This window comes from Gymnoscopelus microlampas (genome assembly GCF_963454915.1).
Source record: "Gymnoscopelus microlampas genome assembly, chromosome: 4".
Lineage (NCBI taxonomy): Eukaryota > Metazoa > Chordata > Actinopteri > Myctophiformes > Myctophidae > Gymnoscopelus > Gymnoscopelus microlampas.
Window position 1 is genome coordinate 33,045,225 of NC_139941.1, and position 14,889 is coordinate 33,060,113.

The following is a 14,889-nucleotide window of genomic DNA, read 5'->3' on the forward strand; positions in this document are numbered from 1 at the left end:
TGGACACTGTTGATGTGTGTGTTGTGTTACACCAGTGTCCCTGTTCTGGGCTGAACATTTGGCAAAAATAGCAGATGTGAACTTGTAGATCAGCTATTTTCAGCGAAAAGATTTCGTGTAGGAAAAAGCATTGGCCCCGACCTCTCAGGTACTCCGATCAACAAAGTATTATAAGGTATTGGTTAATATAATAATTTAATGGCCCAACACAGTAAATTCTCCAGTTGAATTAACACAGGGGGATTCAATGTGTGCTGTCAATTTGACAGCACACATAAAGGGTTTAGCAGTTTCATCATAATGGATATTTCAGAATATGCCTGTGGGGTATCATAAGGTTCAACTTTCTTGATCTTCTTGATTGGGAAATGATGATGATTGTTACAGACCAGTTGTCAATTACAGGATATATAGATAAAATACAGTAACAACAGAAGCAAAATGCAAAGAAAAAACGAAAAACTACCAAACAGACAAAAGTCTAAAACTTTAGATGGGCATGCAATGGGTAGCCTGGCATGGCCAGACTAATATCACAGCGTAGATATTAGTCTGGAATCTATGTGTGGAACATGCATTTTCAAGGGGCGGATAAAAAAAAAGCCTCTGGTGATAAACCCGCCCTGGGCCGTGATTGGTGCCCCACAACTTTGGGGGCAGCGTAATCCAATCACAACCGAGCGGGGCCAGACTAATCTGCCGAGGGCTTGTTTTTTTTTTTTGCTCTGACAGATTCGTCTGGTTTCCAGGCTATGCAAATTAGGCACAAACCAATCAGGACCCTTCTGGCTGTGAAATTGGCAGTGATTCTTCTGTGAAGTTTAGACTTTATCGTCCACATACTGTAAGTATACCCATAATAATGCTATCCTATAACACCAAAAGCAGTCACTACATGAGTGGGAAAACTTGATAAAATGTCCTTTACATTCATCATTCATAGGTATGATGAGATTCTCAAACCTAAAGCCTATCAGGACCTTTAAAACACTCATAACTCAGTTAGCACTGGTTGCCTTCACACTGTATGATGACATTGCAATCCTTGAGTGATGTCATCGCATTCTCCCTGGCTCTCACACAAAGCTCCAGAAAGCTGTCGATTTAAGCACAACATCTGGGCAGATAAATCCTCTCTGGCCATAAGCACGACCCATAGGGGGGAAGGGGAATTAAATCTGAAAGATTTTCTGCGCATTTTGGGTGTCGCTAATGCAGCCGGAAGTTCGACTGAATGCATTGTAGTCAATGAGAGCCAGGTGGACCAGCGTACTATGAACAAACACCATTTCTGAGCGATTGCAACATTTTCTACTGTGTTGCTTTTCGGTATGCACTGTAAAGAGCACAAAGTACGTTTGTGACTGTGCAGTAAGTTTGGGCTTTTATCGCAAGACAACCAAATCTTGCGATACTGCCAAGCCAGAAACGATACCTGGCACTGTTCAGATGCCCCAATAAAATGACATAGTGTGCACATCGAAAAACAAGATCAGTAAACAACATGTGATATGTCTTATTTTATATTTCTGAACCGATTAGGACAAAGGTTTCAATCATTCAGAAATAGTGTGTTTCCATAAGCTGGTCCAGCTGTCGCTCATTGACTGCAATGCATCCCATCGAACTTCCATTTCTCAAGCACCTAAATGTCTACACAGCGTAGACTTGCAGAACCAACTTTCAAACTTCCCAAGTTCAGCCTCACTTCTCAAACTCCCATGTTTTAATGTGTCACAAGAGACTTAATACATTTTCAAGTTTCAGTTAGGCTGTCAAATTCAGAGGTCTTGTCAGATCTGATGAAAGAGTAGAGTTGATGTTAATGTTTCTTTTTCTGAACAGCCTCATAACTTGGTCTCCATGTATTTGTCATGTGAGGGAGACTTCCCGCAGACAGTGATGCCTTTAAATTCCTCTGAGATCTCCAGTAGAGTCTTCCCCTTGGTCTCAGGTATGAGGAAGAAGGCATACAGAGAGGCCAGCAAACACACGCAGGCAAACGGCACAAAGGTGAAAGACTTCAAGGCATCCTGGGGACATAGAGAGTAGTGTTTAACCAATAGAGAAATGTAAGGACTATAGGGAATATTGGGTGATCTGCAACAAGTCGCAGTAAAGTTTGATCAAAGTGTTACAGGTTATAGTTTTTTCAATAAAAGGTCTCCTCAAGTAGTTTTGGAATACTTGCACTGATTGATATCAGACAGCTTCAATATTTTCTATATCTTAAAGAGGGGCAAGGGCTGTTGCCCCTAATTGGAGCAGCCGTCTAGGAATGGGAATTGATCCCTGGCTCTTCATGGTTTGTGTCGAAGTGTCCTTGAGCAACCCCGAACAGCTTCTGCCATTGGTGCGTGAAAGGGTGAATGTAACCCACATTGTAAAGCGCTTGGATAAATGCATTATACAAATGTAGACCATTTACTATTTAATGCGCCACTATTTAGATACGGTTCATGTGAATCTAAGTTATGAAAGAAAACATCAGGCAGATTGCAGACCCCCTGTAATCCGTCAATAAATGAGGAGAATAAGGATAAGGATAAGGATAATATTATTAATATTGTTTCCGTTTGTGTTACCACCACGTTCTGACCGCCTGGTGCGTTAAACTCAGCAAGAATAATAAAATAAAGAGGGTTGCACTAATTGTATTGACATCATTTTGTGATTGATTTGGTGTTTTTTTATTGCATTCTGCAGTAATGCGTGGCAGGGTATTGTAATCAGTTCTGCCCTTCTGTCTGTCAAACTGTTATCAACGTAACTCAAGAATACATGGCCAAATTGTCATGACATTCATTGGGAATGATCAGTAGGCCGGCCAAAAATATATTTAGGGTGGAAAAATGTAAAGATCATGGTCAGTGAATAAAAAAATAAAAAAGCATATCCCAATGCATTTTAAAAATCTAATCATGATCCACATGATGAATTATTAGATCTGCTAACTACATATGAGTTTACAATTGGATTCAGATGTTCAAAAGCTATCGTTAAAAAATAGGTACTATAAGACTACTAAATCGCCACTTCCCTCAAGGTGATGTGGATATTAACAGATAGCCAGTGTACTTACAATAAGGAAAGGGAAGATGAGGCCTAGCACAGCTGACAGGGTCCAGCGCTGAATCCCTGAGAATGCAAACGCTGCTGGTCGATAGGATTGGACGAAGATCTCATTTAGGAGAGAAGAGTATACTCCAGCTGGGAAGATTACATTGTTGGACACATTTACCTTTGTATGCAAACTTATGTTTGTGTATACAGTATACAGTTGCTTTTGTGGCGTGATTTACATCTTTTTGACATAATTTATCAGCTGTACATGGCCAAATTTAATGTGCATACCAGGTCCTCCCCTATGAAAGATCGTGAAGAGGAAAATCAAGCTTGCAGTGCTGTATGGAACCCATTCATTGGAGTCCTGTAAGACAGGTGACACGTCTAATTTATGCTTCTGTGAAAATGTGCGTGAAACATTGCAGACAGAAATCATGCAAGAGAGTGAATAAATACATTTAAAAACTAGAAAAAGTGCTCCTCGGAGCACAGGTCTCCGCCAGGTCACGTCGTTATTGTGGCCTCCTGGTGGCGCTATAATAGGACAATGTGAAAAGGGTGGCATTTCTTCCTCGGCCTAGTGGGAATGAGCGTGCATTCATGATTTGAGGCATTTTGTTGCAAAAATGTGTTTTGCTAAATTAGACCTGCTGGTGGCGCTATAACAGGCCAATGTGAAAAGGGTGGCATTTCTTCCTTGGCCTAGTAGGAATGTGCGTGCAAATTGTCACGGAAATCACACGCTGCGTTCATGATTTGAGACATTTTTTTCAAAACGGACCAATCCTGCCAACTTTGGAAGCCAACCTTAGCCAATCAGGGTGGAATATGAAATATCGGACAGATCCGTCTTGATCACATGACTATAGAGATACTGTGTACCGATTTGCGTGATATTTAGATAAAATCTGTAGGAGTAATATCCAAAAATGTGTTTTGCACAAATCGGCCTCCTGGTGGCGCTATAACAGGCCCATGTGAAAACTTTGGGGCAGAGGTTCTGCTGTGGCATCGCGGGAGTGTGTGTGTGCAGTTTAACAGCGACCGGGGCAACGGTGGCGGAGATTAGCTGTTAACAGACAGAAGGACGGACACACACACACACGGACGGACGGACGGACGGACGGACGGAGGGTAAAACATACTCGCCATGCCTTCGGCCTGGCGGAGACAAAAATGTTTTTAACAGCTCTATATAGAGTAGAGAGGTCCTGATGTCAAAACCACGCCCCAGGATCATGAATATTCTTCCCACCCAAAAAAAATGCATTTTACTCGATTACGAAGCATCTACTGATGCTGAAAAGGTACTAATTTATCCAAAGACGAAGAAAATTAAAGCCTGCCAGAGGCTTACCTGCAGGCTGAGTGTGATGGTGGTTAACATCAGGATGGTTGATAAGGCACCATAGCCTCCCCAGAGCAAAGGCCCCCTCCCTATAGACTCAATGAGCAGCCCCTAAGAAAGAACGACATTGTGTGTGTGTGTGTGTGTGTGTGTGTGTGTGTGTGTGTGTGTGTGTGTGTGTGTGTGTGTGTGTGTGTGTGTGTGTGTGTGTGTGTGTGTGTGTGTGTGTGTGTGTGTGTGTGTGTGTGTGTGTGTGTGTGTGTGTGTGTGTGTGTGTGTGTGTGTGTGTGTGTGTGTGTGTGTGAGTGAGTGAGTGAGTGAGTGAGTGAGTGAGTGAGAGAAAATCACATTAAATGGAATTAATGGAATAGTTTGGATATTTAAACATTCATAACATTTCTTTGTTTAATGAAACACATTTAAATATTTCTTAGCATTTTTCAGTATGTGCTATATGTGTGTCTTTATTCCATATATTGTTCAAGAAAATGTATGTATTGGAAGGCTATGTTAAGCATAATATCAAGATGTCTTTTTGGGATAAGGCAATCTAGAAACCAGAAAAAGGTCAAAAGAAAAAATGTATATATTAACATTCCCGCAGAGGTTAAAAATATGCCTGAAAAAATGGAAATCAGGCTTAGCCATGCCCCTTATGCAAATTTTCAGCATGCTTCTTGCAATATGCCTGCCCCTAGAGCTTTTATCCAGCTATTCAGCAATAGCTAGATAGAAGATTATAAATCAGGTAATTTGTGGGACTGGTTAGCATTTCCCTATATTGTACTTTATTGTCTCCACCAGGCCGAAAGGCATGGCGAGAGAGTATGGGGGGCCTCAAGGGGGGGTTGAGCGATTGCAGTCACAAACGTAACATCCAGATTTACGAAGCGCACCGTTCCTCCGATCTGCACCAAACTTCCACAAACTTCCACACTGCCCTCAGAATAGCCAGGGGCCACATGGCCCCCAGTGGCTCCCCAGGAGGCCCCACCGTGGTCCCTGGGACCCCTAATGTGGGCACGAGGGTCCAATCCGCACCAAACTTGGCACAAACACTGTTCAGGTGTCGAACATGAAAATAGTCACACCAGGGACCACATCAAGGGCCCCCGTGGCCACAGGCTCACCCGTTGCTCCAATCCTCACCAAACTTGGCATAAACGCTGTTCAGGGGTCTGCCATAAAAATAGTCACACCAAATAAACTAAATTCCACACGAGAAAGCTGGATGAGCCCTCAATGTCACCACCTATCTTCAAACCCAAGGGAGATATTTGACTGTTACACTCACACATGAGATGGAGCTGAGTACTTCAGATAATCCTATACCGAGCGTGACGTAGCGGATATTCTCTCTTGGGATACCTGCGTTCAGGAAGATGTCAAAAGAGTAGGTGGTGATCTGGAAGATGAAGGAAGATAGATTGAGTTTGAGTTACACTTGACATTGCGCACTTTACTTTTTGTTGTACTGATTGTGTAATAGTGACACGATTTTGTTTTTGAGACTCAAAATGTCTAACTTACAGGTAAGGGTGAAGTGAGTGTTTGTTGATGACAGAGAGGATAATGCATAACAAAATGTATTATATCCCCACCACTGGTACATAGTGTGGTACGAGGTGTACTCCCGTAGGATTTTTTTGCTAAAATTGAAAACAAAAATGAATAGTAGTAGTCCATTTGACGCTCCCATGTGTTCAATACTAAACCTATAGTTGTTTCCTATGAAGTTTTTTTGTTGAGTTGAATTCATATGGTGTCCTAGTGCTATTTCGGCTTGGTTGTCCAATGTTGCCATTGTGCAATTTGCATAATCCAAAATGGCCACTGAACGCCATGGCGAAAATTTACAGTAATTTACACAGTATGTCTCATCCAAAGTATGTGAGATCAGCCGACTCATCAGGTGGAGCTTGGTAGTCTGCCCCTTTCCACAACATCACTTGTAAATGAGCCGTCAACACGTAGATATCAAGCGTACTGCACGTGGCCAGCAAGGAAGAAGTACTTCATCATGTGCTACATGAGAGAGAAGGTGACAAGTTAATGTCACCTTCTTTCTCTGCACATTCAAACAGGTGTATGAGAAGTGTGTGAATAGTGTGTTCATGGGAGTGTTAAATGGACTATTAGCTACTATTCATGTTTTCAGAGCCAGCCACAAAACCTTTTGTGCTTCAAATCGGTAATTTGGCATTGTTCTGGAGCAGGAGCAGAGCGAGGAATGTAATAAGTACTGAGATAGGCACAGGGGTCAGTCCGGGGTGTCCAAGGTGAGGAAAGACCCTACCAAAAGTCAGAAACTGAAGTGTAAGAAATCAATTTAAATGTTTTAAAACATACAAAACACCTCTAATATTATGAAAATCGGACATTAACTGGCTGGCGTACTGTTCTGGGAGGTTCCAAAGTAGATGACCCCCCAGAAAGGGGTTGGGGGTCAGAAAAATTTGAACCCCAACAATTTCTCATAGTTTGGACTGTATAGAACAAAGATCTGCAACAAAAATATATTTTAGCACAAAAATCCCACTGGAGCTGTTTTTTTTACGCCTCGTACCGCACCAACACCAGAGAACACAATGGAGCAGCTCAACACTGTCGAGGCGATGAGCTGCCATCGGATGCTTCTGTCCTGAATGAACTCCAGCAGACTTTTAGGAGGGGCGCCCTTGATGGCTTCCTTCTCCGCTACCATTTCGTCCATCTCCTGCTTGTAATCACCTGGACCCCACAGACTCTGGAGAGCTAGATTGAGAAAAGGAAGGGCAGGTCACAGAGAGAAAAGACAGAGAGAAATAAATAAACAAACAAAAACAAGAAAAATACCTGAGAAGATTAAAGAAGAAGAAAAAGGAAAATAAAATCTTTGTGGTGATCCTGAGACAGACGTCTGTTCTAAATATTTTCTTACACATGCAGATGCAAACACTCAGGAGGCAAGGGGGTTTCCTATTGCAGTAAGTACTTTGAACAGTGAAGCGCACAAGGGAAAATACACCAACCTCTTCTGCATTCCTCAACATTGCCTTTTTCTATCAGTGAGTATCTGGGAGCCTCGGGAAAGAACGGCAATGCGAGCAGATGAACAACTGAGAAACAACTCGAAACAGAGAGAAGGACGTTCCACATGTCTTCACGACCGAGGATCTCACTGAAAAAATGCAGATGGAATATTGCATTACAGCTAAATTATAGTCTATATACTGTATATGCACAGCTATCAATCGATTGAACAATCTATCCATTCAATCCTACTTATTTCCATTTGGAAAGAAAGAGAAACAAATAATTGAAAACCTCAGTCCAACAAATTGTCCAAACAGCTTGCCGAGAGATATAAAGGTTGATGATGTCATTGTCACCAATCCTCTTATCTTTCTTGGTGAACTCTCTCCTAGGTATGTCAACTGGATGCATTGTGTTACACCTGAACGTCACAAGACATGTCAGGTCAGCTGTTTCCACAGAGATAAATGTGAGCTGTTATGTACAGTATAGAAAATTAATCTCTGTTTGCTTACCTGATGAGACGCCAAATAGAAACTGTGCCAGTAGAATCATTTCAAAAGACTTTGCCCATTTACTTGTCAACATGATCACTGCTGTGACAATGGAGAACAAGTTGTTCCCCATCATCGCTCCCTTCCTATGGAAGGAATGGGAGATGTGAATGAATGAATGAATGAATGAACCAATCAATCAATCAAACTGTCAATCTGTCGATATGAGACCAAGGGCCCTATTTTGGGGCAGGCGGATTGGTATGAGGCATGAAACCAAATTCCCACGTATAGTTAGGCGCACGCTTTTCCATTGCTATTTTCTGCACACTTTAGTTGGCGGGGGTGCATCCAGATCTCGAAAATCACACAAACCCACTATATACAGTATATGTTATGCTTGTCTATGACTTTGGTATAAATCCCTCATGCTGGAACAAATATGTTATATGTTAGGATATTCATCCACATATAGAATATTGAAGGCATGATATCCATGCAGGTTTCTCCTTTATAAAAGGCTAATAGATTGGTCAACTAGATAAATTACCACACATAATGCCAGGTTCTGTTTATTTAATCGCCAGACATGATGAAGTTTACATTATGTAGTGCTTAAAACAGGGCGCAGACACATACACAGATGGCCTTAGGCTTTCATTGCCCTGTGTACTCAAATTATACGCAGAGCATACAAACGCCATTTTATAAATATTTCTCACAAAAAGGTCACATGGACACAAAAAATGACTGCCGCACGGACCTACATAATGTAAAATATAGGACTAGGAGGTCCCTCTATAGCAGTATTTTTTTGTCTCCTAGGATTTAGGTGGACTTTAGTATATCCTTGCAGGCCTACAGTAGGCTATAGCACACCCAAAGCAGACATTTGCTTAGGTCGATGCATCAATTTTTGCGGACATACACCTGCATAACTGGTCTTAGTGAAAAAGCACTTTGCATAGCACCAGTGTCAGACATATTAGCTGCATTTATTATTTCTTCCCAAGATAATTTGACATCATCTGTTTGGGGTGCTATTCATTGTTGATGACACTGCACCTCCTGCTCAAGGGCATCAGTTTGCTCTTGGGAGAAATTACATTTCTGCGGACACTGTGAACATTGTATTACGTAATTGGGAGAACAGTGCACTGCACTGTAATGAAAAACAATCATTATCAGTCATGATTGAATCCACCTCCAACACGCCCACTGATATTCAAACTATCCAACCCACCTCGCCACCTCGCCGCGGGTACTCCACCCTTCTACAGTCTGGAAAATACCTGTCACCACGCCCCACCTGCCACGTTATTGACTGCGATTCGCGCCATTTCACCCGTTTCCCAAAAATAGGGCCCCATATTGTATGTCACTCACCTTCCAAATGTTCCTATATATAAGTAGATGACAGAGCCACATAAGCCTCCAAAAGAAGATATAGAAACAATAGCTGACCAAATTAGTTTGACTGATTGTGGATGTGGGACCTCTTCATATCTCTCATACCAACTGCTGTTGATGAAGCGTTGTATGTACTGTAAATGCATTAAAAGAGTTAAGGGATATCACTGCTAAACTCTATTTAACTCACTAAACAAGGCAACCTAGAGATGTGAGTAGTTGAGTCGCGAAATGGAATATTTGAATGTCAGTTTACATCATTATATTAGGTCATCTAAAATGGTTTGAGACATGCTTTTCTTCTCTGATGAATGATGAAGTTATGCATGACAATGTTTTAATCAATAACTGACATTCTTGACCTTTACCTTTAAACACCAAATTACGCCATATGTCAGATATTGAGTTGGAATTTATATGAAATATGACGTTTCAGGCCTTGTGTGTGATCTGAAGATGATACAGTATTATATATTAGTAATTGTAGACAGAGTGACATGCTGTACAGTAGGCAAACAGACTGATTGTCTCTGTGGCTCAACTGAGACATAATTCCTTTTATGTATTATAAGTATTTAAAGGACCACTTCACCCATTTTCAGCCTATCTTCATATAATTGGTCCTCACTAACGCTCATTATAAGATGGCACCATTTCTGTCTACTCGCTCTGTGTCTCAGCGGAAGGCTGGAGCCTGGACAGTTCAGAAACCAGTGACATCATCGGTATGCAGGTTTGGTCATTTCAAACAAGATATATATTTTTGGGGCGGTGTAGCCGCCCCCTATAAGTGAGTTTTGGACACCGACCAAAACATTTGTGTACCCCCTAACCCTTCCATTGTTAATGCAAATCGATACTTTTTTCATATCAGCCAATCACATTACAGCTAGTGTCATCACCACTAACTGTAATGTGATTGGCTGACTTTGCAAATTCAGGACTGTGATTGGCTAGCGAAACACATGACACATGTGCAGCCCTATGAATAGCAGTATGGACTTTAAAAAATATATATTTTTTAAAGTGAGGCATGTTGTGATGACCACACACCGCCACCACACACACTGGGTGTGGTTTTCTTTTTTGAGAACCAGGATTTTGGGCCTTGCTGAACCATCGCTACCACAGGACGAGGCCTCTTCCTGGGGTAGCGATGGGTTCAGCGAGGGCCAAAATCATGGTTCTCCAAAAAAAATCTAAAATGTTTCTAAGTGTCTGCATGGGCTCCAGAAGTGCCCGGGGACCCCCTGGAGGACCCCTGGCCAAAAATCTCAACTTTTTTGAGAACCAGGATTTTGGGCCTCGCTGAACCCATCGCTACCCCAGGAAGAGGCCTCTGTCCTGGGCATAACTATCCAATGGCACAGGTGGGCCTTCCAGGCACCTGTAAGAAAATTCCCAGAGGCAGGAATGCAGGTGCCCACCTCCTCGAGGGCCTTGGACACTTAGAAAATGTTTTGATTTTTTTTTTAGAACCAGGATTTTGGGTCTCGCTGAACCATCGCTACCCCAGGACAAGGCCTCTTCCTGGGGTAGCGATGGGTTCAGCGAGGGCCAAAATCACGGTTCTCCAAAAAAAATCTAAAATGTTTCTAAGTGTCTGCATGGGCTCCAGAGGTCCCCGGGGACCCCCTGGAGGACCCCCGGCCGAAAATCTCAACTTTTTTGAGAACCAGGATTTTGGGCCTCGCTGAACCCATCGCTACCCCAGGAAGAGGCCTCTGTCCTGGGCATAACTATCCGATGGCACAGGTGGGCCTTCCAGGCACCTGCAAGAAAATTCCCGGAGGCAGGAAGGCAGGCGCCCACCTCCTCGAGGGCCCTGGACACTTAGAAAATGTTTTGATTTTTTTTTGAGAACCAGGATTTTGGGCCTCGCTGAACCATCGCTACCCCAGGACGAGGCCTCTTCCTGGGGTAGCCATGGGTTCAGCGAGGGCCAAAATCATGGTTCTCCAAAAAAAATCTAAAATGTTTCTAAGTGTCTGCATGGGCTCCAGAGGTCCCCGGGGACCCCCTGGGGGACCCCAGGCCGAAAATCTCAACTTTTTTGAGAACCATGATTTTGGGCCTCGCTGAACCCATCGCTACCCCAGGAAGAGGCCTCTGTCCTGGGCATAACCAGCCGATGGCACAGGTGGGCCTTCTAGGCACCTGCAAGAAAATTCCCCGGAGGCAGGAAGGCAGGCGCCCACCTCCTCGAGGGCCCTGGACACTTAGAAAATGTTTTGATTTTCTTTTGAGAACCAGGATTTTGGGCCTCGCTGAACCATCGCTACCCCAGGACAAGGCCTCTTCCTGGGGTAGCGATGGGTTCAGCGAGGGCCAAAATCATGGTTCTCCCAAAAAAATGTAAAATGTTTCTAAGTGTCTGCATGGGCTCCAGAAGTCCCCGGGGACCCCCTGGAGGACCCCCGGCCAAAAATCTCAACTTTTTTGAGAACCAGGATTTTGGGCCTTGCTGAACTCATTGCTACCCCAGGAAGAGGCCTCTGTCCTGGGCATAACTATCCGATGGCACAGGTGGGCCTTCCAGGCACCTGCAAGAAAATCCCCGGGGTCTGTGATGACCACTGTGATGACCACACCGCCCACTTCACACTGGGTGTGATTTTTTATAGATATACTGGAGTTCGGGCCGATATGCGGCCCTCACACTTACGCTGTACCGCCGATCCGAGCAATATGTGTTGGGGGATTTGTCAGAGTACCCGTTGTACCCGTCTATCTGTGTCCCTTTTATGCCCATATATGTGTCCCTTTTATGCCCACAAAAAATTATGTTATTTGCCCATACCCTACATATTGGAATGCACATATATATGGGCATATTGGTTGGATAGGCGGTTCTGGACAACTGGATATCCATATACTGTATGCCTATATGGATATATCGGTCGGATCTGCGGTTCTGGACAACAGCATAGCTGAGCAACTTGGTGGCAGGCACCACACTCCCTCGAGTCCTTGCGATGTGCAAGCTGAGTTTGAAGTCAGTTAGTCCCATACATGCAACATGACCATACAGTATATGTGCATTGCTGTCAAATCTATGGCTCTGGACAACCGGATCTCCATATATGCCTATATAAGGGCATATCAGGCTTGTTTATGGTTATGTCTGAGTCATAGTGACATGCCTATAAATGGGCATATGGTGTTTGTTTATGGTTATGTCTGAGTCAGAGGACCAGCCAATCCTCCCTTCAGCCAATTTTAATATAGATAGATTAGAGGTTCGGGCCACTACGCTGTCCTCACACCAACGTCGCACAGCCACTCCTTATAATTGTGATTTTTATGGCTGAGTCATAGTGACATGAGCGTTACGATGTGGTCCGCTGGCTCGCCGGCTGGTCTTCCCTTAAGCCAATTAATTAATATGACATGAATGCAAGAACAATGGCCTCTATTTCAGCATGCTAACGTTCCAGTAATAGGCTGTAGTTAGTATTTGCTTGGAATCCCAATGATTATGTCATTGGTAGGCAGGTTTCTGAACAGTCCATAGCTCACCAATGAGATGCAGAGTGAGTAGATAGAAATGGTGCCATCTAATATAGAATATTATATATATACTATATAATGAGCATAAGGACCAATTATATGAATATTAAGTATGTTCTCAGTTTCATAAATCACCATCGTAACTGCTGAACAGTAAGCAAGTAAGCAAGTAGCATAAATCCATGCATGTGACAGTCTATAAAAGCATCCTGCAAACAATCACAAGGCAGTCACAAATGTCACAGCCCCATCTACAGTATATAGAGAATAGAGATGTGTTAAAATGAAATACCGTAGAGAGGGAGAAGGGGATATACAGAGATAGAAAGAGATAATTTGAAAAAAAAAACAGTTTGCTTCTCTTCAAGTTAGATAATTGGAATTTCCCTTAATATACATTAAGAACTGATATATAAGGAGAATGCAATTGACCAAAAAATCATCTCACTGGTGAGGGGGAGCTGATGACCGTGGCACGAGAGCCATTCTGAAAGGTCCCTCCAATTCCAAGCCAGATGATGAAGAACAAACCTTTACCACGAATCTAAAGTGCAAAGTAAAGAGGATTTACAATAAAAATAAAGTGAATACCCACACACATCGTACATTTGCTAAACATTTATTGAAATGTGATATTCCGGTCAATGACCTTCTTCAGGACAGTGTATTAACTTCTCTCAGATTACTTTACTATACCTATAAACCTGTCACCTAGATTTGTATGCAGGTGTACTTAAACGCTGCATTTCAAACTCAAAGTTTATCTTAAACAGGGCTTTTCATAATACAGTTTAAAAAAATATTTTCATGCACATTTCCGTAATGTTTATTATTGTTTGTATTGTTTATTATATGTTTGTTAATGTTATTTATAACTTTAACCTTTAACTGTCTTTTCCCCCCGTTTTGTCTTATTCCAAAAAGAAAAGGTATGACATCAGCATATAGATCAAGACTTGTTTCCCCTCCCATGGTTTATTGCTAATCCGGAAAGAGTGTCATTTTTAGCTGAGTCACTGAGCTTACTTTAGGTGTAGGCCTACAAGAAAATAGATAAAAATGCATAATTTCCATGTTGCTAAAACTCATTGTCAAAACTAATTCATCAGGTTGATTGATTAGGATTTTCTATTGTACATGTTCAAAATATTTACTTATCATCATTTGATATCCTGTGAAACACATTATGAAAGAGATAGATAACTTAAATAAAATCATTTGGATTCAGTGAAAATCTTACCAGCTGCCTCACTGAAGTCCCCATTATGTCTTTAATAGTAAGCCTGCAGGGTATGTGCCACTGACGTTTGGAAGCTTACATGTGTTGAGACAGCATGTACTATTTCAGGTTTTCAAAGATTAATTTTTTACATCTGTGGCTGGAAGAACAACCCACCTCATGAGTCATTGTCACGCTCCTGCAAGTTTGAGCTTCAGTGTAAGACCATGAATGTGGCCACGGTTGCTTCAGTCTGTCTTTAAAGACATTTGTTGTACTTGGACTAAGTTAAGTAAACTGTTGGAACAAGTTATGTTGTCACCTAAAACTATGTGGAAAAACAGACTGGTCCTCTTATCAAAATGCTCCACTTGTAGCTATCCCAAAATCGAATGGGCGGATTGCCATGAAACTTACTGAGTGCATTCATGTTTGTTAGAGGATGCACCATAACCATTTGAGTGACTGCATGACCTTTTCCTCAAGCATTACATTAGGCTATAATGGCAACTTTGCACACAAGATATCTAAAAATAAAATAGCTGAATTGCAATGAAATTTGTCTGTCCAACACTTTTGTCCCAAACAAGATCTCTAAAATTACTACCTGGGGTGTAAGGAGCAGCACAACCTCTTTTTGGCCCTTTTTTCAGGGCACACACGCACGCACGCACGCACGCACGCACGCACGCACGCACGCACGCACGCACGCACGCACGCACGCACGCACACACACACACACACACACACACACACACACACACAGTACGTTAGTCCGACAGCGCATTCCTCCGACAGCGCAGCGTTCCGACGTTTCCAATACTAAA

The 14,889-nt window shown here is 42.5% G+C and overlaps 1 protein-coding gene across 1 annotated transcript; it reads right to left on the minus strand.

Annotated features, from left to right (window-relative positions):
* Window positions 1-1,847: 1,847 nt before the first annotated feature.
* On the minus strand, window positions 1,848-14,107 carry slc2a9l1 (solute carrier family 2 member 9, like 1; the record flags this gene model as incomplete). Its single annotated transcript, XM_084055485.1, has 12 exons — window positions 1,848-2,033; window positions 3,083-3,210; window positions 3,355-3,430; window positions 4,424-4,525; window positions 5,709-5,819; window positions 6,981-7,168; window positions 7,426-7,574; window positions 7,721-7,850; window positions 7,945-8,069; window positions 9,310-9,467; window positions 13,292-13,387; window positions 14,084-14,107. 12 exons carry the CDS (start codon window positions 14,105-14,107, stop codon window positions 1,848-1,850), a joined length of 1,473 nt encoding a protein of 490 aa, XP_083911611.1.
* Window positions 14,108-14,889: the final 782 nt, after the last annotated feature.